This window comes from Schistocerca gregaria, chromosome 1 (assembly GCF_023897955.1).
Source record: "Schistocerca gregaria isolate iqSchGreg1 chromosome 1, iqSchGreg1.2, whole genome shotgun sequence".
NCBI lineage: Eukaryota > Metazoa > Arthropoda > Insecta > Orthoptera > Acrididae > Schistocerca > Schistocerca gregaria.
The window spans coordinates 412,460,712-412,485,061 of record NC_064920.1 but is presented as its reverse complement, the minus strand read 5'-3'; the positions used below and the strand labels follow the sequence as shown (position 1 = coordinate 412,485,061).

The 24,350-nt window shown below is 41.9% G+C and overlaps 1 protein-coding gene across 1 annotated transcript in view; it reads left to right on the top strand.

The window, feature by feature from the left end:
• LOC126349943 (TLC domain-containing protein 2-like) overlaps positions 1-24,082 on the top strand; it is a 63,443-nt gene extending 39,361 nt beyond the window's left edge. Inside the window, exons 5-6 of the mRNA XM_050002472.1 lie at positions 16,469-16,573; positions 16,648-24,082. Of these exons, the coding sequence (XP_049858429.1) occupies positions 16,469-16,573; positions 16,648-16,787 (245 nt within the window). The 3' untranslated portion in view covers positions 16,788-24,082. The remainder of the gene's footprint in view (positions 1-16,468; positions 16,574-16,647) is intronic.
• Positions 24,083-24,350: the final 268 nt, after the last annotated feature.

Here is a 24,350-nt window from a genome sequence, read left to right as displayed (position 1 = left end):
TAACAAATTAACGAGTGGACAGTTATGTTTGCCACAAATGTGTAGGTTGTGGGAGAGAGAGTGACTCTCTGGAAATAATTGGAACTGCCAAAGCCAAGGATTGTCCAATGTTGGTGGGTGTGACATGTGCTGTCAGTCCAAAAAGTTTTGAGATAAGATTAATAAAAAATAGACAATAATGTCAAAGGCCTTAATGGCCGAAAGCTATGATTGCGTGAATCTTTTTATTGTGCCTTTCACGGCTTAGTATCTCCGCTATATGGTGCGCGGCAGATTTCCTTCTCTTGATTTGTTACATGCCATCCCGGATTTTCCATTGTTTGTTTTAATGCTTCAGGTATTCTACAGTCTCCCACCACTTTAATACAGCACATAAAATGTGAAATTGTCAGAATAGTCTTTCTTTGTGATTTTCGTCAACTGTTGCATTACATTGGCATGAATTTTGGTTACTTCACTAAAGTGTTGACGCTTTATTGAATTTCTACTTTTCTACTTTTTTTAGTCAAGGTGTGCAGGACAAACTTTGCATGCATTTTCTTCAAAACATTCTGGAGAATGTATTGAATACTTGATTTAGAGATGTTACTCCATTGTGATTTGTGATAGTACAGCTTTGACACACTACAACCATATGGCCACTACTACATACTGCCTGCTCATATCTGACTGGTAAAATGCACTTCTGTTGTTTACAGTTGTTGGTTCAAGCTGCCACTGTAGTTACTGCGGTAACATTGCCTATATGTCATAACTAGAATCAGTGTTGGAACTTTTTGAATGAATGGAATATAGCAGGTAAAGAGATTTAGAAAAGGGCTTGGATGAGTTTGGAGAAAAGTTTGTTGTAGCCCTGGAGAAAAATAAATAAAATTGTGTTGTACATATCCTTATTTGAACAGCAAATGTTAACTTGGTAGCTGTTTGTACTACAGGCAATTATAGTATTCTTCTGTGAGTAGATTTACCATCACACACCAAACTATAATGGCACTATTAAGTACATGTATTCAAGTACCGTACATGTTTTTCTCAGACCAAAAGGTCTCCGCCAACCTTCACACCTCTGCATACAAACTGTATGCCTGTGATCCCATCCCGGAAGTCCAACAGGACCTCGGGCTGCCCCTCAAGTCCGTAAGTCCATCCCAAAACCTGACATCTGAATCCATCTCTCTTCTCACACCAGCAATCACCTGCACTCCTACCTTTTGCCTACTCCCCAAACTCTGACAGACTGAACCCCACAGGTCTTGTACTTGTTATCCCATAGTGGCTGAGTACAATGTTTCCACATACGGAATCTCTGCCTTTGATGACCAATACATCTAAACTATTGTCTGTAACCTTCCATCCTACACTCAAGACACCATTCACTTCCTTTATGGCCTTTCCACACTTCTTGTCCCATTATCAACAGATTCCTTTTTGAACTCTATGAATTTGATGTCCTTTTACACCCACCATGCTCCACACACATAGCCAGCCACCGAACACCACCTTTTCCGACGTCATCCTGATACCAAACCTATCATCTCTTTACTAATTTTTCTAACCAACCACATCCTGACCCACTATTATTTCACATTCAGAGGCCAAATCTGTAAACAAATTCATGGTACTGCCATGGCTACTCATGTGGCACAGCCTCTGCCAGCTTATTTATGGCCTATCTGGAGGAATCTTTCCTATCCAGTCAACATCTAAAACCCCTTGTCCAGTTCAGTTTCATTGATGACATTTTCATGACCTGGACTCTCAGCAGGAAGAATGTACTTTCCTCCACAATGTCAACATCTAACCTGCTCTTCCTCAGCTCATCAAGCCACCTTCCGAGACATCTATTTCCATCTCTCAGATGGGTCCATAAATAGTCTGTTCATATCAAGTGCACGAACCATCAACAGTGCCTCTGCTTTGACAGATGTCACCCATTCCATGTCAGAAAGACACTTCCTTACAGCCTCTCCACCCATGGATGCTGCAGTCTGTAGTGGAAAGCAAGCATGAGTTGTCAAAATATACTGATAAGCTTACCAGAGCCTTCACCAGCTCATTCTCAAACAGATGTCCTGTGCGTCTCTTCCTCTTACTCCAGTAAACCTGTTAATTAGCCACTTACCAGCAATCTTCCAATCACCCAGTATCACCCTGGTCTTGAAAATCACAACCAGGGCTTTGATGACCTTTTGTCATGACCTGACATGAGGGATATTCCACCCAGAATCCTACCCACATCACATAAAGTTGTTTTCCACAGCCCATCCAATCTACAGAAATCCTTGTTTATCACTATTCCAATTTTGCTCCCAGTTCTGCACCTCATGAGTCTTTCCCTTGTGGTCAACCTCTCCTGCACAACCACCCACCCACCACCTGCTACGCAATCCTGTCACAGGCATTTCCTACCCTATAAAAGGCAGGTCCACACGTTAAAGTAGCCGTGTTATATACCAGCTATGCATCAGTTACTATGCAGCATTCATTGTGGGCATAACAAGTAATCAGTTGTGTACTCGCATGGATGTCCACTGCCAAACTGTGGCAAACTGCAGACTCAACCATCTGGTTGCCGAACATGCTGTGCATCACAACACATATGACTACAGCGGATTCACTATTTCAGCATTTGAATACTTTCTTCCAGCATTAGTTTCTCAGAACTTTACAGTTGGGAATTGTTGCTCCAGCATATCTTGCACTCTGGCAATCTCCACTAACCTGTTTCCCTTGCCTCACATTCTTTTCCCTTCTTTCTTCTATCCACACCATTCCTTCCCCATCTAGATCGTGTACTGCCTTGTCCCACCACTGTTCTTCCCTGTCCCGTTTTGGCTTTCACTCCCAACCTACCTCCATTCCCATTTCTGTACTGCTTCTGGGTCGTCATCAGCTATTGACCTTTCATTTTGCGGATTCTGCTCTGTGAGAGGTTACTGCTGACCTCCATTCTAGGGACCACTTCCCCCTTTTGATTCGCCTCCTGCATGAGGCTGTGGCATTACCAGTGCCGCCCAGGTGGCACCTCTGCAGAGCTGACTGGACACTTTTCATCCATTTGGCTGTTTTGGGACACCGTGCCAGCGTCCACAAATTGGTCGACCATGTTACTGCCGTGATCTCCCATGCTGCTGAATTGTCGATCCCACGGTCCTCAAGTCATCCCAAGAGGCGTCCTGTCCCTTGGTGGACCACTGAGTGCCGCTCAGCCATCCGAGCCCGCCGCGTTGCTCTGCGCCGCTTCAAGTGCTATCCCTCAGCTGACAATCTTGCGGCCTTTCGGGTGGCAAGTGCCAAGGCACGGTGAGTGATTAAGGAGAGCAAACGACGGCCATGGCAATCGTTCTTGAACTCCATCTCCCGCTCCACTATTTCTACGAAAGTATGGGAAGCCATCAGGAGGATTTCCAGGAAATGCAGCCAACTACCTGTCACGGCATTGCTGCATCAGGGATGTCTCCTCATGGCGCCGAGAGACGTTGCCCAGACACTGGCCATGCATTTTGCGGAATCTACTGCCACTATTAACTGTGATCCAGATTTCTGGTCGCTACCGCACTGCCATCGAGAGGGGTCACTTGGACTTCTGGTCTCCAAATTCTGAACCCTACAACTGCCCCTTCACAATGTGGGAACTGGATTCGGCACTGTCTGTGGCACATGATACTGCACCCGGTCGTGATCAAATCGTGTACAGCATGCTGCAGCACTTGTTTCTGCCATCCAAGGAAGTTCTCCTGAATTGTTTTAATATGATATGGTCATCCGGCACATTCCCTGACTCGTGGAGGGAGGCGATTTTGATTCCCCTCCTCAAACTGGGGAAGGCCCGAATGCATCCCAGTAGTATTGCTTTGACGAGCTGTGTCGGGAAGACATTGGAACGCATGGTCAACCATTGCCTGTTTTGGCTGCTCGAGACTAGGCAGCTCCTTAGCCACTCTCAGTATAGCTTTCGGAGATGTCGTTCAACTATAGACGACTTGACCTTGCTTGAGGCGGCCATCCAGCAGGCCTTCCTATGGAACCAGCATTGTCTAGGTGTATTCTTTGACAGTAATAAGGCGCATGGCACTACTTGGCGCCATCTTATCCTCAATCAACTCCATCAGTGGGGCTTTCGTGGCCATCTCCCCATCTTCATTCGGTCCTTTCTTTCTCGCCACCTCTTTCGATATTGGGTTGGTAATGTGCTATCTGATTTGTACGTGCAGAAGAATGGTGTTCCTCAGGGAAGCGTTTTAAGTGTCACCCTCTTTGCCGTAGCCATTAACAGTATCATGTCCACTATCCGAAATCCTGCCCAGTGCACCTTGTTTGTGGATGATTTTGCTGTTTTCTGTTCTTCCTCCAGTCTTCTCACTGCTAGTCGGCAGCTGCTGCTTACGATAAAGCGATTAGAGGCATGGACTGTGAAGACGGGTTTTACCTTTTCTGCAGACAAATGTGTGTGTTCATTTTAATCGTTCTCAACGTCCTTTTACCTCCCCTGAATTGCGTCTGAGGGACACCATTCTTCCTTTTAGGGACACTGTGAGGTTCCTGGGCCTCACTTTTGATTCCAAGTTGTCGTGGTTGCCGCACCTTAAAGACCTCAAGGTGCGGGCCCTGAAGGCACTGAATATTTTGAAGTGTCTGAGCCATCGGTCCTGGGGAGCGGATTGAGTGCGTCTGCTGCAGTTTTATAGGGCTTTTGTCCAGTCGCGTCTTGACTATGGATGCACTGTGTATGGGTCAGCGACGCCTTCGTATCTGAAGATCCTTGACGCAGTACACCATGAGGGTATCAGGCTGGCCACTGGTGCCTTCCATACCAGTCCCATCCCCAGCCTGTGTGCTGAGGCAGGGGAACCGCCGCTCGCCATCCGGCGGAAACTCCTCATGGTGCGATGGGTGTGTCATTTCCTTGCTTGTCCTACCTCCCCTACGTACCCCACCATTGCCCGACCGCCTATGGAACATCTCTTTTCCAGTCGTCCCAGGGCAACGAGACCATTTGGGATTCGTGCCAAGCATTTGATAGAGTCCCTTGGTGTGGAACGTGTGGCACACCAACTCCAGGGTGTTACCCGCCTGCCTCCCTGGTTTCTCCAGCGGCCCAACGTCCTTTTAGATTTGACAGTGTACCGGAGGAGCTGCACTCCTGCATTTGTTTTTACCTCCTTATTTTACGATATTTTAAACCAGCATCCCGACCATGTACCAGTATTTACGGATGGCTCTAAACAGGGGGACTCTGTTGGTTGTGCTGTTGTTTTCCCTGATCGAGTCGTCAAGTTACGGCTTCCTGCTGCGTTGACCATCTTTGATGCCAAATTGTTTGCGATCTTCTGGGCATTGGAGCAGATGAGATGTGTTCCCAGTCTTAAGTTTCTCATCTGTTCTGACTCCCTGAGTGCCCTTCAGACTATGCAACACTTGTACCCAGGGGATACGGTCGTCCAGAACATCCATGATGCCCTACTCCACCTATAACGGCAGGGGAAGGAGGTTTCTTTATGCTGGGTGCCGGGGCATGTGGTTATTAGGGGAAACGAACTGGCGGATGTGGCTGCCAAAGATGCATGTTCCCTCCCTCACGTTGTTGAATGTGCCGTCCCCCTCCATGCTGTTACCTCCCTTTTGCGTTTTCGTGTTATGCGTCAATGGGAAGAGGAGTGGCAGGCAGTCGATGAAAATAAGCTGCATCTGGTCAAGGCCACCACGCAGACGTGGCGTACGTCCTGCCAATCATGCAGGTGGGATGAGGTTCTCCTCACTCGCCTCCGCATCTGGCACAGTCCCTTAGCGCATGGTTTTTTACTTTGACGGGAGGACCCTCCAATCTGCAGTGCTTGTGGCGTCCAGACTACTGTCCGCCACATTTTACTTGACTGTCCTTTATTCTGTGACCAGAGGGCGGTGGTTTCCTTGCCACCGGATTTGTCCTCTATTTTGCAAGACGACGCAACGACTGTGGTTAAGGTCTTACAGTTTTGTGTCCTGTCCAGTTTGTTGCCTCGGATTTTAGGGAGAGGATTTTAATGTGCTGCTGGGTGACTGGCTCACCCAGGTTTTAGGTAAGAGGTCTGCCAGTCACGATTACCTACTTGTTTCACTTCGATTTCTGTTCCTTTTTCATTGTGTTTGCTTTCCTTTTTTAGTGCATTTCTTCTCCTCTTGTTTTGCCTCTGTATGTGAGGATTTCGAACTGCGTCAGGTCTGTGTCTTTTAGCCGTTCTCCTTGTTTGCTGTTCGTCTTTGTCCCTTCACCACATGTGTTACTGTTTCTATGCGTTTGGGCGCTGATGACCACGCTGTTTAGCACCCGAAAACCTCAAACCACACACACACACACACACACACACACACACACACACACACACACACACACACACACACACACCTCCACCCTCCATTCCCCATCCCCTCTGTCTCACACTTTCCGTTCCCTCCCTCCCTCCTCTCCACCTTCGTCTTCTTTGTTCTCCTCCCTTTCCCCCACTCTCTACCTGTACCACTTCACATGCTCCAACTCTGAATTCCTTTTGTCTTGTTGTGCAGCTGCCAAGTCATCATTCAAAAGACCTGCCTCACACTGTTGTGCTACACCCCTCCCTGCCTCATCATCCTTCACTTCCCCTCTTCTAACCTTCATTTGCACAGACAGCTGCTATCGACAGTCAGTACTCATACTTTTCCCCCCGAGCACAGGTGTGTGCATTGGAGTCTCTCTCTCTATCTCTCTCTCTCTCTCTTTCTCTCTCTCTCTCTCTCTCTCTCTCTCTCTGTGTGTGTGTGTGTGTGTGTGTGTGTGTGTGTGTGTGTGTGTGTGTGTGTGTGTAAATGTGGGCACATTTATGAGAGAAAGAGTAAAAAGCTCTAAAGCTAATGTAAACAGTGTTTTCTGATGTGTGTTTCTATAGCCACTTGTCAATTAATCAGCTGTAGGTGAGAGGTTACCTTTTCTTTATTTTACGTATTTGAGCAAAGGCAGCTGTTGACAGTAACTACCACATTGTATAAATTTTTTAACATGCATATTAGTTCAGCTCTAGTTTACATCTATTTTAGCCATGACACCCCCCCACCCCCTCGCTCTCCATCTCTCCAGGAGGTTCCCAACTCTTATGAGTAGGGGCTTGGTTTCTACAGGGGCCCGGCCTTTGTAGCATTACTCCTTTCTGTGCTGCAAGCTTATACTTCCACAATCCTTTCCCCCTATTGCCTCTCCATTGATGGTTTTCTTGGTACAGACCCTGCTTGAAGCCGGTTTATGATTGACTCAAGTGTCCATTTCTGGCATTTTCTCTTCAACTTTTCATTAAATAGATACATGTTGCCCATTTATGGGTTTGATCTGCTACCAATTTTCAAAATTCTCCAGAAGTGTGGATCGTGCAGGGAAGGTTGCCCAGTGCAGTGTAAGCTCTACCTTTGTGTCATTCCATCATTGCACCCTTCCCGTTAATGAGGTAATACAGCCAAAACCCAGCACGGTAGCCATCCTGTTGTGTGTGTGTGTGGGGGGGGGGGGGGGGGGGGGGCGTCAGGTACCTGTACCTGTACGGTGGTAGCCCCCTGACCATGCAGGGATCAGAGTTTTGGTGCCTGAGCTGAAAACTCCCCATGTATGCCAAGGAGTATGTGCCTATCATGACTGGTGCACAGGGACACTGGGCAATGGATTATTGGCCCAGTAGCCATTGCTGAGGCTGGGCATTGCCCATGGGGAGTGCCCCCATTTGGAGTGGGTGGAACTGTGGAGGATGGGCTGCAAATGAAGTAGATGAAGTTATCTCCTGCTGGTGGCCATATGGCCTCAGCAGTCTCAGTGAAAGAACAGTCCTCTTTTAATGCAGAGAGATATGACCCTAAAGCATTCCCTTCCCTGGCTATGTCATGGTAGGAATGTAGGGCTAAGCAGGAAGCAGAGAAACACTCCCCCAATACTTAGGTCCCCCAATACTTAGGTCCCCAAATACTTAGCTTTCAGAAGGAATAATGGGGATTCTGTCTTGGCCACAAAGCCTTTATTGTTTGTAGAAACTGCGAGGGGCAAGTTTGGGGAAGTTGCAACCATCTCTAAAATGAAGAGTGGATCAGTTTTGATCACATCATCATCCCCTGCCCAGTCACAGGCACTGCGCTCTTGTAACAAGCTGGGTGACATACTGGTGGTTTTAACTCCCCATAAAAGTCTTAATATGCTTCAGGGCATTTGCCACAGGGACCTGCTCTTACAATCCGATGATGAGCTATGTGCCAACTTGGAATGATGGGATGTACACTTTGTCCATCATGTACATAGGGGGCCAAAGTATAATAGGGTTGCTACCTGTTCCTTCATCTTGGCCTTTGAGGGTGATTTGTTGCGTGAAAAGGTCAATGTGGTATTATACTGATGTGACGTGAAACCGTGTGTTCCTTCCTCCCTCCCCCCCCCCCCCCCCCCTCCCCCCAAGAGGTACTTCAAGTGCTTGAAATTTGGGCAAGTGTCCTCGCGTTGCAACTCTAGCCCCCGTCTGTAGAGATTGTGAGTGAGTGCTGCATGTGAATGCTTCTTATGCCCCCCATCCCACCATCTGTGTAAGCTGTGGTAAGCACCATTCTCCCTGCTCACCTGATTTCACTGTTTTCCGGAGAGAGAAGAAGTTACAAGAATTTCAACAGGAAGAAGTATGAGCAGTTGCACCCATCATGTACAACAATGTCATACGCTACAGCTACGTCAATGTTGCCCCCATTGGCGATAGTACTCCCACGTGGTACACTCCCTACTGTGGGCCCTCAGGGTCGCTCAACCATGTTTGTTCACCTGAAGGTTGGGGCCTCCCCTCTTGCTGCTACCCCCACACGTACTTTGGGATCAGTGGCTACCCACCCGACAGGGACCCCGCCTCCTCGCCGGAGATGAATTGCTTTCCTCTGGCTTCTCTTGGCAGGAAGGTGTCCCTCGGGACACTTCCTTGTAAGTTTCCACCAGTCTAAAACTGGACGCCATCCAGCAGCTGAAGGAACCAGAGGCTACTGGTCACAGGGCTATGCGATCATCAGCTTTATTTGAAACTGATTCAGAAAAGCCCTCACAATTATTGGAATTCTTTAAGGAGAGGAAGACCAAGAAAAAGTCCTCGAAGAAGAAGGACATTCTGGTGGCCCCAACACCATCAGATCCCGCTTGTTCCACTCCTATGGCTGAGGTGCAAATTATGGAGGCCCCTGTGGCCCCACTTTGCACCACACAACAGAACCTGGAACCTATGTGTGTTGATGCCATAACCTTGCAACCAGTGAGTGTAGGGCATAACATGCCTACTTGGTCCTTCATAGACTCTCAGTAAATCGGCAACATTATTCTCCAGTGGAATTGTAGCAGTTTTTCCGCCACCTGGCTGAGCTACATCATCTTTTATACATTGAAAACTGTAACCATTCGGGGGAACTCAAGAACAAACAGTTGGATTCCAAGGGGACAGCAAAAACAATGCATAATGATGAATAAATTTATAATTCAGCTAATAAATCAAAGGCTGTGTGGAGTGTTTTGATGGTGTACCTGCAACATTGAAGAAGAGTGCATCAAACCTAATTGAAATACTCACACACTTACGTGACTGCTTACTTCAGGCAGGAATCTTCCCTGATGTATTGAAAACAACAAAAGTTATTCCAGTGTATAAAAAAGATGAGAAAGATAATTTAAAGAACTACAGACCCATTACAATTTCCCCCTGCATCTCAAAAGTATTAGAAACAGTTATGTCTGACAAACTTATGAAATTTATAAATAAAAACAACATCCTATGTAATGAACAACAAGGATTCAGAAATAAGAGGTCAAAAACTACTATTTAAAAGTGCATCAGTGCCATCCTAAACCTGACAGACAAAAAGGATCATGAAATTCTTCTATCAAAGCTTGAACGATATGGTATTAGAGATTGGCCAACAACTGGATCAGTTCCTTCTGGACTAATCGTAAGCAGACATTGTGCATCAACCACACAAAAATCGAACTAAAAACTGTATCCGAACATTTATCTGACCATAAACAAATTTAATGTAGTGTACCCCAAGAATCAATAATGGGGGCCCTTCTGTACATAAATGATCTAAACTTAAATGGTGATGCACATGAAACAATCATATTTTCAGGTGACACCACAATTCTATTAAAAGGAGACAGCAATGAACAGTTACAGCAGTCAGTAAATATGGTCACAGAATAATCAGCTTGTCTGTAATAAACAGTAAAAAAACCATTGCACTAAAATTCCACAATGCGGGCTAGGTGGTAACAGTACTGAAACCAAATTCTTAGGACTCAGGCTGCAGAGCAACATGAAATGGAATAAGCATATGGAATATCTCAATGCAGAACTCAGCAAAACATGTTACCTTCTTTGCTCACTATAATCATGCTGTAATGAGAAAACAGTAATGAATACATATCAGGTCTATTTTCATTTTCATCTTAGATATGGGGTCTCTTTCAAGGGAAACTCTAAAACAGCTAATAGACATTTTAAACTACAAAAAAGGGCTATTAGAATCTTGTTTGGATGCAAGCCTAGAGACTCTTGCCAACCTCTGTTTAAGAAACCTGGTATTCCTCCATTACCATGTGTGTACATTATAGAAACTCTTTTATTCATCAAGGTAAATGTAATAGGTAACGACTGAAAAAACTATGATATATACATGATCACTCTACCAGGCAAAACAGAAATTTGCATATCGCCCAAATCAGCTCAGCTCTGTGCCAAAAAAGGTGCTTTTCACATGGGAATTAAGCTTTATAACAAACTTCCTGAAAACATAAAAGCTATCGCTGTGGTCAGTACCTTTGGAAAACCTGAAAAGTCATATTTACAGCATCACTGCTTCTACTCCATCGAAGAATATTTAAATTTATGAAGTGTGCTATATAAATACAGAAGTATAAAGTGTATTATTGTAACCTTGAATAAGTATGCCTAGAAATAACTTTTTCATTGGGTCTGCATTAAAAACATTGTCTATCACGATATTCCAACAACTCCAGAGGACATGCAGGAACGTGTCATGCTCGCTTGTAATTCTCTTCAGCAGGCCATACTGGAAGCAGTAAATAATTCTTTCATTCAACGAGTGCACCAGTGTATCAGTGTCCAGGGTCACCACTTTGAGCACCTTTGAATGTTCTACTCCTGGGCAATGGTACAGACAGTCAAAATGAATTTTGTGTTTTGTTTTTACTTGGTTTTCATTTGTTTTTTGACAACTCCAGCAAGTGGACAAGTTTGTGATCCCGGGCTCAAAGTCAGTGTTGTGTTCTGTAATTAATAACATTGTGTTTCAGTGAATGGTACATTGTGATACATTTTTGAATAGGCCTTTAGGAGAGGAAATGAATTACCAAATAAAAAATAAAGGGTGCCATTTAAAAACGTCATACCGCTGTAAAAAAAAAAACAAAGCTACAACGAAGGCATTCATGGTGATTGATGTCCCCCTGACGGCTAAAGAATAATTGCTTGAAACATTTTGTAATTTGCATCTGGACAAACAGTTACTTAGGGTGGTCAAGAAAAATGGGACACCCTGTATAGTGAACTAGTGCCTCTTAACACATCTTTGGAGGCCGTGGCTGTTCGGGTAAGGACATTTCAGGATATTATCATCTGCATTGCTTACCTCTCTCTCAATGGTGAAGTGTCTCAGAACATATTGTTTGCGCTGGTTTCTCAGTTCCCACCACCTTTCCTAATCTTGTGTGATTTCAGTGCCCATAACCCTTTGTGGGGTGGAACCATGATCAGTGGCCACAGTAAACTTACTGGCTCAACTTGCCTTTGCCTCTTGAATTAGAACTGTTGATATTTTTAAAAATATCAGGAATCCAATGTATTAATATTTAAAAAATATCATTGTCAGCTCTTAATATATCCAAAAAAGCTATCGATATATCAACTGAAAAAAAAAATTGATGTACCTGCCAATAAAAATATTGGCTGCACATCGTAAAGACACTGCGGGTTTTAGAGCTGTATATTTAAGTATTACTTTATTATTGAATTTTCTGTACGTCAAAAAGATTGCAGCCTGCCTTTCCGCTTAGAGGAAGAATTGAAAAGAAAACAATATATGTTCACGCCTGGCAATACCCTCTTTGCTAACAATGATAATTGAATGTAAATGCCACAATAAAAGGTGTCCGATGGGTCCATCATTTGGTTTTATCACGCAGTGGATTTGTCCAGAACTCTTCATGTCAACTTCCCTGTTTTTTTTCATTTCTACCAACACCAGTGACCTAGCAATTATAGTGTCAAAATTGCATGTTGAAGCTAAATGTTGCAGTTTCTCTTGGTAGTGCTGAGCGTCAGTTACGTCATCATTACCCCCCACACATGTCCATCCATCTTAAAGACCAATTTTGTCATTTAGATTTTTGTTCATCACTTTCAGCAACTGTTTTTGAAGAATGCCAATCTGAAGGAATAGCACACCAGTTGCTTTAAAATTTGTTTTTTTAACGCAACTGGTATCCTGTTTTTTCTCATTGGAAATCTTGTTATTCCATTCACACCACCATTCTCCAGTGAAGCCGTGCGGAGCGGCCGAGTGGTTTGAGGTGCCGTGTCACAGACTGTGCGGCCCCTCCTGCCGGAGGTTCGAGTCCCCCATTGTGTGTGTGTGTGTGTGTGTGTGTGTGTGTGTGTGTGTTGTTCCTAGCGTAAGTTAGTTTAAGTGGTGTGTATGTTTAGTGATCGATGACCTCAGCAGTTTGGTCCCTTAGAAATTCATACACATTTGAACATCCTCCAGTGAAATTGGACTTCTTCTTTTGTGCCATGAATATTCTTTTAACACGGCCAAAGAGAAAGATTAGACCTGATGACCCCCGTGTGGGTCCGGGGCTAGAATAGGCCCGCGGTATTCCGGCCTGTCATAAGAGGCGACAAGAAGGAGTCTCACACGTTTTGGTCTTTATGTGATGGTCCCCTGTAGGGTTTGACCTCGATACTTCCAAATTTTTCCAAACAGTGAGCCAATTGGAGAAGGGCGCCTTACATGGTGCATCGTGTCCATTGTGCATTGAGAGCTTTTGCCCGCTTTCTCGTTGTTGCATTGCAGTCACGCTCACTCTCCATTTCTTGGGTGAGGATACATTTCTGGGTGCAGTTTCTGCCATCCAATATGCTGTGTCGCTTTCTGCACTGATGACAGACATGGACTTCTTTGCACCTGATATCTAGCACGGTAGCCAGTCTGTTATGGTGGGGTCGCTATGTACCATGTTGGTTGTAGCCCCCTGTCAACAAAGGGATCGCTCTGCTGTGCCTGCGCCGTTAACTCCTCACGTATGCCAAGGAGTAGATGCCTATCGCCCTGGGGCATCGGGGCTCCTGATAATGGCCCTTGCTGCGGCTGGGTGACGCCCATGGGGAAGGCCCTTGGTCGGAGTGGATGGCTTAAGGGCGAATGACAAGCAGTGAAGCATGGCACATTTTCTCTTGCTGATGGCCAGCGGCCAGCAGTTTCTAAGCATTCCAGGGCTCAATTTAATGCAAACACATATGACCCGAAATCGTTTCTTTCTCTGGCCACACCATGGGAGTAACAAAAGGCTAAGAATGGCAGCAAAGCTTATTCACCCCGTTACCAAGTATGTACAAGAGCTGATGGGGAATCCTTTATGTCCAAGAAGCCTCAGTTCTTTGTAGAGCATTTAGAGGACAAGTTTGGGGAGGTGGAGGGCTTGTCCAAAATGCGCTCTGGGTCAGCTTTGATAAAAACAGCATCCTCTGCCCAGTCATGGGCATTACTTGCTTGTGACAAGTTGGGGGATATTTCAGATACCATTACACCCCATAAGAGTTTAAGTATGGTCCAGGCTATTATATTCGACAGGGATCTTCTTTTGCAGTCTGATGACGAGCTGTGCGTCAGTTTGAGTGTTGAGGTGTTCATTTCGTCTGGCGTGTTCATCGTGATCCAAGGGATAATCAGGTTGCCACCGGTGCCTTCATCTTGACCTTCGAAGGTGATACATTGCCCCGAGAAGGTCAAGGTGATGGTCTACCACTGTGGCATCAAAGCCCTATATCCCTCCCCCGATGCAGTGCTTTAAATGCTGGAAGTTTGGCCATATGTCTTCCCACTGTACTTCCAGCGTCACATGTCGAGATTGCGGACACCCATCACATCCCAATACTCTGTGTACCCCACCTCCCATCTGTGTAAACTGCGGAGAGCATCATTCCCCTTGCTCCGTGGTTTTTACGTGGACCCTGGGTCATGTCGGCATCCCGTGTAATGAACATATTGACATGCTGGCCAAACAGGCTGTCGGTGTACCAGCTTTGGCGATTGGCCTTTCAGAGTGTGGGGTGATGAATAACACACCCTGCCTTCACCCAACAAACTTGGGATCGTCAAGGAGACTACCGGTGTGTGACACTCCTCCTTGTGGGCCTCTTGCGAGGACTGTGTTGTACTTTTCCGGCTGCAGATTGGCCACACCTGGATGATGCACGGTTATTTTTTGCGCCGTGAGGATCCGCCTCTCTGTCTCTTTGGTTCAGCTTTGACAGTGTTCCACATCTTTTTGGATTTTCAGCTTTTAACTGCGCTCAGGAGGACATTTGCGGTGCCTGATACGCTCCCTGCACTTTTAACAGATGGCACTGCCATGGCAGGCTTAGTTCTGAGTTTTGTTCGTGCAGGGGGCTTTTGTCTCTCAATCTCTCTTTTGTGTTGAGTCTGGCCTTTGGCCTATGGTTTTAGATTGAGCTTTTTAGTGTGTCTCTTGGTCGTTGGCTTTTAATTCCACTTTTCTGGTCTTTATCTATGTCTTTCTTGTTCTGTGTCATCCCTTGTCATCTCCGTTGCTTGTTTATGTTCCTTGCGGGTGTTTCATGATTGTGGGAAAAGGGACTGATGGCCTTTGTAGTTTGGTTCCGTCAACCCCCACAAACAAACCAACCAGACCTGATGAAAGCTCAAAAAGGAGTAAGACTCCTTCGCAAAGTGAGAGTAAAACTAAATTCTACAACAATTTCAATACAACGGCTTAAAATATATACCGAAAACAGTGAAAAAAATAAAAATATAAAGTAAAAATCTCAGCACCCAATATTGCCATTTTGATATAAATATATGGGGGCAAATACAGTGCTGATATATACTGATATTTTTTTGGAGAAAAACAGTGCTGATATATATTGATATTTTTTTGGAGAAAAAATCTCACTGCCTCTTTACTTCTGGTGTTAAGAGACGACTCCTCAGTAGCTGAAATAGTTTAATGTTTTATTCATGAAGGGGACTTTTACCACTCTCTTTTTAAGGGAGGTGCATTTAACCTTATCGGCCCACTGTCAAGTTGGCAGAACACTCTGTTGCTTTCTCTGCCTAGACCAGGCTGTGGCTGTCAGGGCTTGGTGGTCCAACCTGGTTCTCACCCTAATTGCTCCTTTACTATTTTTACTCTTCTTCCTCTCTCTTGTGCAGTCTGTCGCACTTGTTCATCTTTTGTATCTCTGTATTTCTCTTTCCCTGTCTGGGTTGCTAGTCTTTTCCTACACAATTTCTGAGTGGAGTACCTCTGGTAAGCAGCGAGAGCTGGGGGATGTGTGTCTTCTTATTGCACCCTGCTTTCAGGGGCTTCCTGCAGCTTCCTAGATGGGTCACCTTGTCTGCCTTTCTTCCTCTGCCTCCTTTACTTCTTTTGTCCTTTATCTCACATTTATTGACCTTTTGTAGCCCTTGGGGTTTCCTTTCCCTGAGTTTTGCGCACTGGGCTAGCTGTCATGTAGACCTGTACAGAATAAAAGCAGACAGAATATAGAGGAAATGTCCTGTTAAATGTTTTTTCCATTTCATCTGATGGACATCTTTCAGGACAAGTACTTTGTGTTATTGTATGAAGGACTTATTGACAAGTCATCAGAAATCAGTTAACTACAGTTTGTACAAATTTGACATAGTATTCGTCAGTAAGATAGCAGCACAGTCAGTACAGAGTGTTAGTGCTATTATGCTTCAAAGGTACTGTCTTAGGCAAATATTCACAGATGTGTGTCAAAGTATTCATGAATTTTTAAATGCTGTGATTTTATAATCAGGAGCACTGATTTCAGAGAATTACACATAAACCTCAATGGTGCCATATATGGAACATTTTGGTGCAACAGCATTGTTGCATGCTGCAAGAGCATCAGATCTCCTCCTTTCTTCTATTGCTTGCTTAGCACTCCTTAATTTTATGTATTCAGCATTTCAGTACCTTGAAAGGCTTTCTAAATTCAGTAGTAAATAGTAGAACATGCTGGAGATGTTTGAGAAGGAAAACTTTTGGTGGTGGTCATAATTTTCAGTGTTCTTAATTTTCACAGATGCGGTTGTAGCTTCCAGTGGAAACTTTATATGCTTTCTTAAAAATAAATTATCCAATTTGTTCTACCAAATACCTTTGTTTAAGTATTGCCTTGATTTACAGTGACGTTTATAGTTTTCCGGATAATGACGTTGGGCTGGATGACGAGATGGTTGGTTCTCCATCGAGATGAACTCACTCTAACAGCTTTTTCATTGGGCAGTATATGTAAGTCATTCTTACATTCTTTGCAACTTGCTTATTCTAGAATTATTGTTAAATGATGATTTCTATCTTTTCAGCTATGGCTGTCATTATGTTGATGAACATAATACTTTTCTTGAGAGTGTTAAATGCCGATTATCGACAAAGACCAGCTCGACAAACCATTTTACATGAAGAACCTGCAGACTGCAAAGGTCACGCTAAAGTAAAAAGCTAATTTAATGCAGACCAGTTATTCATTTATGTTGTGTAACTATTTTTGTAATGTATGTACTAATGACATATTTTGTACTGCTGTGTATTGCATACTTCTTAAGCAAAAACTAATATGCAGAGAATTGGACTGTTATTGTATGAAACTGGATAATTATTGCAAGATGTTTCTGTCTAACTTAAGTATTTTTATATGACTTTATTTTTGTACCTATGCTTATATAACTATCATTCCTATTTATAGAATGACATTTTGTTATTTAATTGTTGTTACAAAGATTGAAATGAAGAGCAGAGACAAATACAGAGTTTAAGTGGTAATGGGAATTTTATATGTAATTCATACAGTATCCATTTTGTTCTAAAATACTTAAGTGGTAAAATCGTGTATCTAAATGTTTGTGTTCATATTTGTGATGTAATGGTATACCTATACCAATCTACTACCAAAGTTACAAAATTTCTGTGTGTTCATCATTTAATAAACAGTAGGATTGTTTAATCATAAAGTGAGGGCTTTCACAGCTGGTATTGGTGTCCTTGGTGATGTTTGTTTAGTGGACATTAGGCTGTGGTCTAAGGCTTATTTCTGTGTGTAATGTTTTGTCTCCTAATGCTGCCGACATCACTGCTGGCTATAATGACTTGGAAAGCAGTTGCTGGCTCAACAAACCAAACATTATCAGTTCAATGCCAAAGATTACGGAGTCACACTAATGTATATTATGGAGCTTTTAGTGGGGAAAAGTTGGGCCTGTTTGCTATATTTCTCACTAAGGTCCACTACTTGTCTAGTTTCAATCCTTCTTCATTTCTGTTAAAGTTTTTTTCTTGTGCTTTTGAACTTCTATGGCCCCTCTGTACTTCATAGAATATTAGTGATTGGATCATGATAAAACCAATTATTATTATACTAGGATGTACAGAGAGGCCACAGAAATTCAAAATCACAAAAACAACCTTTACAGCAAAGAAAGGTTAAAATTGGCTTGAGTGCTAAATAAAGCAAACAGGACTAACTCTTCATCACTACTAGCTTCATAACATACATTGGTGTGTTCTTAGGTGTATTGACTCACAAAATGGCCGTTGCATGGATACATATAAAGAGTTCTGAGCTTATACCTGATTTCTGAATAGTTACTGCCTCTGACGATGTCTCCATCATTGAAAGATGAAATGCTAGACAGATAAATATGTCTCCAACAACAAAATTCATCAAGTAGTAGTGTTTGTTACTTTTGTGTGAGTCAAATTGTGTGCAGACTCACAGTATTCCAATTTAAAATCAAGTAACTGGTGCTCTAGACCACTAGATATATTATTGCAAATATGTGTACAAGGACTAATGTAATTTCAGTTTACATTTGTGGTAAAGATGCATGATACTTAAATTCCAAATATTTTGTTACAAAACTTTTGTTGGAATTATAAATTATGGAACTACATAATTTGTGTGCTAAAAGGCACATTTCTGCAAATTAGAAGATTCCTTATTCGATCATCATGGGTTCAGAAAATGAAAGGTCTAGTTTTGTAAAGACAATGACAGCAGTTCATGTAGCATGCTTTTACTGTTTTGAGGTAACACATAGTTCCTCATTGTGACTACAATATGCAGTGAAAGTAATGAAATGTATGTAAATTTGATTTACAATATTATTTCCAAAGTCCTCATTACATATGAAATTTTTCTATTGTGTTTCACCTTGATTTGTGTTGCAGATTTTTAGAAACTCACCATAGAGAGTAGACCATTAGAATTTTGTGCACTATATCAACTATGTACAATATACCATCTGTACTCACAGGACACTGTAAAGTAATTATGGAAGATATTTTTAATATCACTGTTATTATTGATGATTTTATTGTGAGTGTCTCTTGTCACTCATGTATAACTAATTTAACATTATCCTCTATCCCCTTAATTATTTTCAAAATTTCCATAGAGAACTGTTTCCTCATGTTTCGTAAGTAGGTGTCACGAGATGAATGGCTTTTTGCTTTCAGTGTCTGTTAGTGTACGTTTTCTCAAAAGGATAAATTGTGTAAATTAAACAAAGTAAATTTTGAGCATGTTGTCCATTAGTTTTGGAGTATATTCCACAGCTCCAGTCGTATTAGGAGCTACAGCTTGAGTGAAGGACAATAACAAGAAGCATTAGTGCTTTGTTAGCAGTCTCCTGATGTTTGACTCAAAGTTTCCTAGTAGCATTGGTGATGTAAAGTGGCTTTATGAGAAAAGATGTTCTAGAGTTTTCTTATTAATTCTATGTTTGAAAGTTGTGACACAGTAGAGCCCAGTAATTGGAATTACAACAAACTCAGATAATATGGAAATATCACTAAATCAATGGGGAAAATCTACATCTACATCTAAATCATACTCCGCAAGCCACCTAATGGTTTGTGACTGAGGGTATTTTCAGTACCACTATCTGATCCCTCCAACCCTGTTCCTCTCGTGATTAGTGCATGGGAAGAATGATTGTTGGTAAGCCTCTGTATTGGCTCTAATTTCTCGAATTTTGTCTTCGTGGTGAATACACAAGACATGTGTGGCAGGAAGTAATATGTTGTCTGACTCCTCCTGAAAAGTGCTGTCCCTAAATTTCAGTAGTAAATCTCTCCATGATGCACAATGTCTCTCTTGTAAAGTCTGCCAGTGGAATTTGTTTAGCATCTCCATAACGCTCTCTCGCCAGCTGAGCGATCCCATAATGAAACGTGCCACTCTATCTGTTTTATATTGTCATTCCACTTAAGGTCGCTCTGGATAGTTTCGCCTAGATATTTTACAGCAGACACTGTCTCCAGCTGTTTGTCATCAGTAGTGTAGCTGTACAGTAGTTGATTTCTTTTCCTATGTATGAGCAATATGTTACATTTGTTTATGTTCAGTGTCAACGGCCAGAGTCTGCACCGTTCATCAATTCTCTGCTGTTGCTACTTTGGTATAAACAACTGCATCACCTGTGAATAGCCTTAAAGAGCATCTGACACTTACTACCAGATCATTTATATATGTATTGTAAACAGCAATGGTCCTACAACACTTCCCTGTGGTACTCCGGAATTACCTTTACATCTGTCGATTTAGTTCCATTAAGAGCAATATGTTGAGTTCTGTCTGCAAGAAAGTCTTGAATCCAATAGCAGGTCTGTTCCATACTCCATAAACTTGTATTTTTTTCATTAAATGGCAGTGCTGGATGCCTTACTGAAATCAAGGAGCACGGCATCAGCCTGAGTGCCGTTGTCCACTGTGCTGTGGATCTCATGGAGGAATAGAGCGAGCTGAGTTTTGCAGGATCTCTGTTTGTGGAATCCATGTTGATTTTTGTAGAGGAGCTGTTCATTTTCCAAGAACATCATAATTCTTGAGCATAAAACATGTTCCATAATTTTACCATCATGAGTAAATGTTTAAAGAGCACAAAAATTATTAAAAAAGTAAATAAACAGTATGGTAGCTATGTGTGCTATATTACATACATGGGCACACATTTCCAAGCTGCAAAAGAGATTGTCCATAGGCATTTGTTTTAAAACAGAATCTTATTTTTTAGCAACAGTGTTACGCCATCTTCTAAGAACTATGGTGTCAATTCGAGTAGCTTTTGCTTGCTGCCTGATATTATGCAGTCCCAGATCTAGCACTGGCGAAATCCTTGGTATGAGTGATCACTAGTACAACTTCTTCAGACAATTCCTCATTGTCTCCAGTGGGTTCACTAACCATTTCAGCAATTGCAACATAGGTCATTTCAGACTGTTCATCCATTCTAAAATATCACTTTTATTCGCGTTTTCACATACAGCAAGCTTTTTCATCAGTTCTGCCAGTGGTAGGTCATCTTCGTCTGTACTGTAGGTATCCATTTCATTCTACAGAATCTGGTTCCAAGACGTTTCTAGTGTGTCTGCCTTTACCTCAGACCATGAATAGGTTATCCAGTAAACTATGTCTTTTATTGTAGCATCTGAAGCAAATGACGACGATAACTTGTTTTCAAGCATTGAAAATGCCTTGATCCATACGCTGAAATAAAGTCGTCATATTGGGGGTAAGAACAATGTGCGAATACTGCCAGTTCTACTTCATCAGGGTGTGAACCAGCATTGTCAAATGTTAAGATTGCTGTGCAAGGCAAGCAGTATTTTGCTAGGTATCTTTTAGTCACCGGAACAAAATCGTCGAAAAACCACTTCTTAAAAATATTTAGTCCATCCAGGCAGAGTTTTGGTGGACATATGTTACAGACAATGCGGAAGCTGTGATATTTTTAAAAGCTGTAGGTGAAGCAGACTTTCCTATTACCAGCAACGTCAGTTTATGGTCTCCACTCACATTCAGTGCAGCGAGAACTATTAACCTCTCTTTAAATTTTTTGTTGCCAGGGCAGCCTCCTCCTCTTTTGAGCCTGGAGTTTTTGATGGAAGCATTTTATAATTTAACTCCATTTTATCATAGCTATGTAGCTGATCAGGAGTAAGATATTCTTTCTGTATAATTTTTCTTGATTGTGCAACAGTTTGAGAATCAACAAAGTTTTTCACCGCAAATTTCCAGCTGCCTTATGCCGTATTACTTCTTTCACCTACCCAACCATCCTGAACGTGCAGTAAAATCTTCCTCAGCTTCCGTAAACTAATTTCTAAAAAAACACAGCTTTTTGTTGCAGAATAGGCCCTGGAATTTGATTTCCTTTTTGTCTTTGTTAAGTAAACCAAACGAGTAAAGCTTCACTGTGTTTTCTTACTCAGATTTTCTCATCCGTTCAAATGACAAAATAGAACAGTTGTGTTGTGAAAACTTCTTAATTTTGTCTCTGTTTTTATGCCAATCACCGGCCGTTGAGACCAAGTGGTTCTAGGCACTTCAATCCAGAACCGCGCTTCTGCTATGGTCGCAGGTTTGAATCCTGCCTTGGGCACGGATGTGTGTGATGCCCTTACGTTAGTTTGGTTTAAGTATTTCTAAGCCTAGGGGAATGATGATCTCAGATGTTAAGTCCCGTAGTGCTCAGAGCCATTTGAACCATTTATGCCACTTATGCCAGCCTCGAACTCTCTCTTCACTGACTCCGTACTCAGCAGCAAGTGTTTTTAATCTTCCTCCTTTGTATAGTTTGAAAAAAGCCTCCGGTTTCACATTCAACGACACAGTTTTTCTCATACTCCTATCACTCATTGTAATCTGTGAATTAAAACATTAAGAAACTCACTGTTACATATTTGCAGTACACTTTTCATACATACAACCCCTTTAAACTAATGTGACACAGCTGGGCTCACTACCGTACAGATGTTACTACACAACCAACTACACTGTGCATACACATTGGGCAGCCGTTGGTGTAAAATGTTTACAGTATTTTTTCTTAGGCATATTGTATTTTAATGACCTCCATTGCCAAGTAGGCCCAACAATAGGGGTAACAATAAGGATGGTATGCACTGTACAACTGATTGTCAGGTGGTCCCAATTATTGAAGAGCTGACAGAGAAAGAGCAAGCACACTCCTCGAAATCTGATAGTACCTGTCCATCTGTAATAGAATTGCATTAGCAGCCTGAGGCCAAGATTATTTCTGTCCATTATGAACAAATACTCAAACTTGTACAGTTTTACCTGTATTGCATATTGAAAATTGAAAGTAAGTTCGAAATGTAACACATTCGAAAGTTTGTAAAATGTACTCATGGACAACTCATTGAAATGGGTTTTTAATTTACGCTTATGTAAAATTTTATTTTTCGGAAAACCAGCTTCAATTACACGCAACCTCGAAATACTGGGGCTTTACCGCACTGTCTGAGTAGAATTGATGTCCTCATGATGTACTGATTTCATAAGTTTATTTTGAAAATGAGCTTGTTCCCATTAAGATGATATGACAATCACAGATCAAGATTAACAGATGAATTCTATAGTCCTTTAGTCACAGAAAAAGTGTCCAGAGCAGTGCCACATTGTGTTTTTGTTGGGTTATATTGTCAGTTTGTTGAAAAGGCACATTGCTTATGACTGCCTGTGTGTATCTGTCTATGTCTTCCCATTTTAACCTTCCCCAACCTATCCCTCTCTCCTCCCTGAACAAGGAACTATTAATTCCAAAAGCTAGATATTGAGTCACTTTTACTGTTGTATGAGCTGTTTGGCAGTAATGTACCTTTTATGTATCCTGAAGGTATGTACTGGCCAATAACATTCTCTCAAAATTTATTAGGACCTCAGTTGAATTTTCCTTTGATACAAATGTTGTAAGTACATTTCCTGTAGTTGTTGGTTAAACTAAATTAAGTAAATTTATTATCTAGGTCTATTGATGTCAGGTTTTCACATATAATTTTTATGATACCATGTACTCTAAATGCTGTTTTATGTATTATCTTGCTGAATTCTAGCTTAGATATTAAGCTGTTTCAAGATATAGAAACATATAATAGAAACATATACTAAAAACAGCAACAATTTATTTCTCACTGCAGTCTTTCTCAGAAGGAACAATTCAACATTTTATAAATTGGAGGGTTCATACTCCTGCACCACATGTGTAAATTTGTAAGCATTTGTGATAATACTAGTCTTGGTTTCAAATTAAATGAACCATGGCAGTTCTGATGTGCAAATATGAAAAAAATTACTTTTTTGTTTCGTGTGAGCCCTTCATTTCATGTAAATTAGGAAGTGAAAATATTTTTGTATTCTGTGATCATGAGAATAATGTATTTTATTACATGAGACATTTTCTCTTTAGAGCTTTACATCACTACTGCCAAATTAGAAGGTATAAAGGGTAAGCTATGGATTACATTCAGGGGAAGCTTTCTGACCATTTATTTTTAGCTGTTACATCACTTCCCTAATTGCTGAAGGTAAATATCGGGATGATTCCTTTGGAAAGAACAAATCTTGTTTCTTTTCTATCATTGGTCAGTCCCAACATGCACTCTGTCTTTAATTATCCTATTGTCAATGGGACATTAAATCTTAAATCCTTGTTTTAAATCTTACTACAAGTGGTAACATTGCACATTGTCCCATTTTGTGGTTTACATGCACACAATAATTCTGAAAGATGGATCTACTCGAATGTGCCACTTAAATTAGCATGAATTTCTTAGCAGTACAAGCCACAATTACATCATCTTGTAAGCATATTATGATATAATCATTGCATTAGTTCAGTTTTTGTCTTCTATTTTTCATTGTTCACAGATGCTTTCTTTCTTATGAATTGTATTAAGAAACTTACAAATTGTTCATAAAATTAAGATATTTTGTGTCAATCCTGTATTGGTCATAAAATTTGGATGCTGAATGTTGCAGCTGAAAATTCGGTGGAGAGAGCAGAAATACCAGTGTTTTACATTAATATCTCATTCTGAATAGATACCAGCTGTCATTCTTCTGATAGTTATATATATTTTTACTGACCATACTATGTAGGCAGATGACATAGAAATTATTTATTTATTTAATTATACTTCAAGCTTCGCAAGTAAACATTTTAATAATCATATGACATTTGTCAAGAAAAGCTTGTCTACTTTTGTG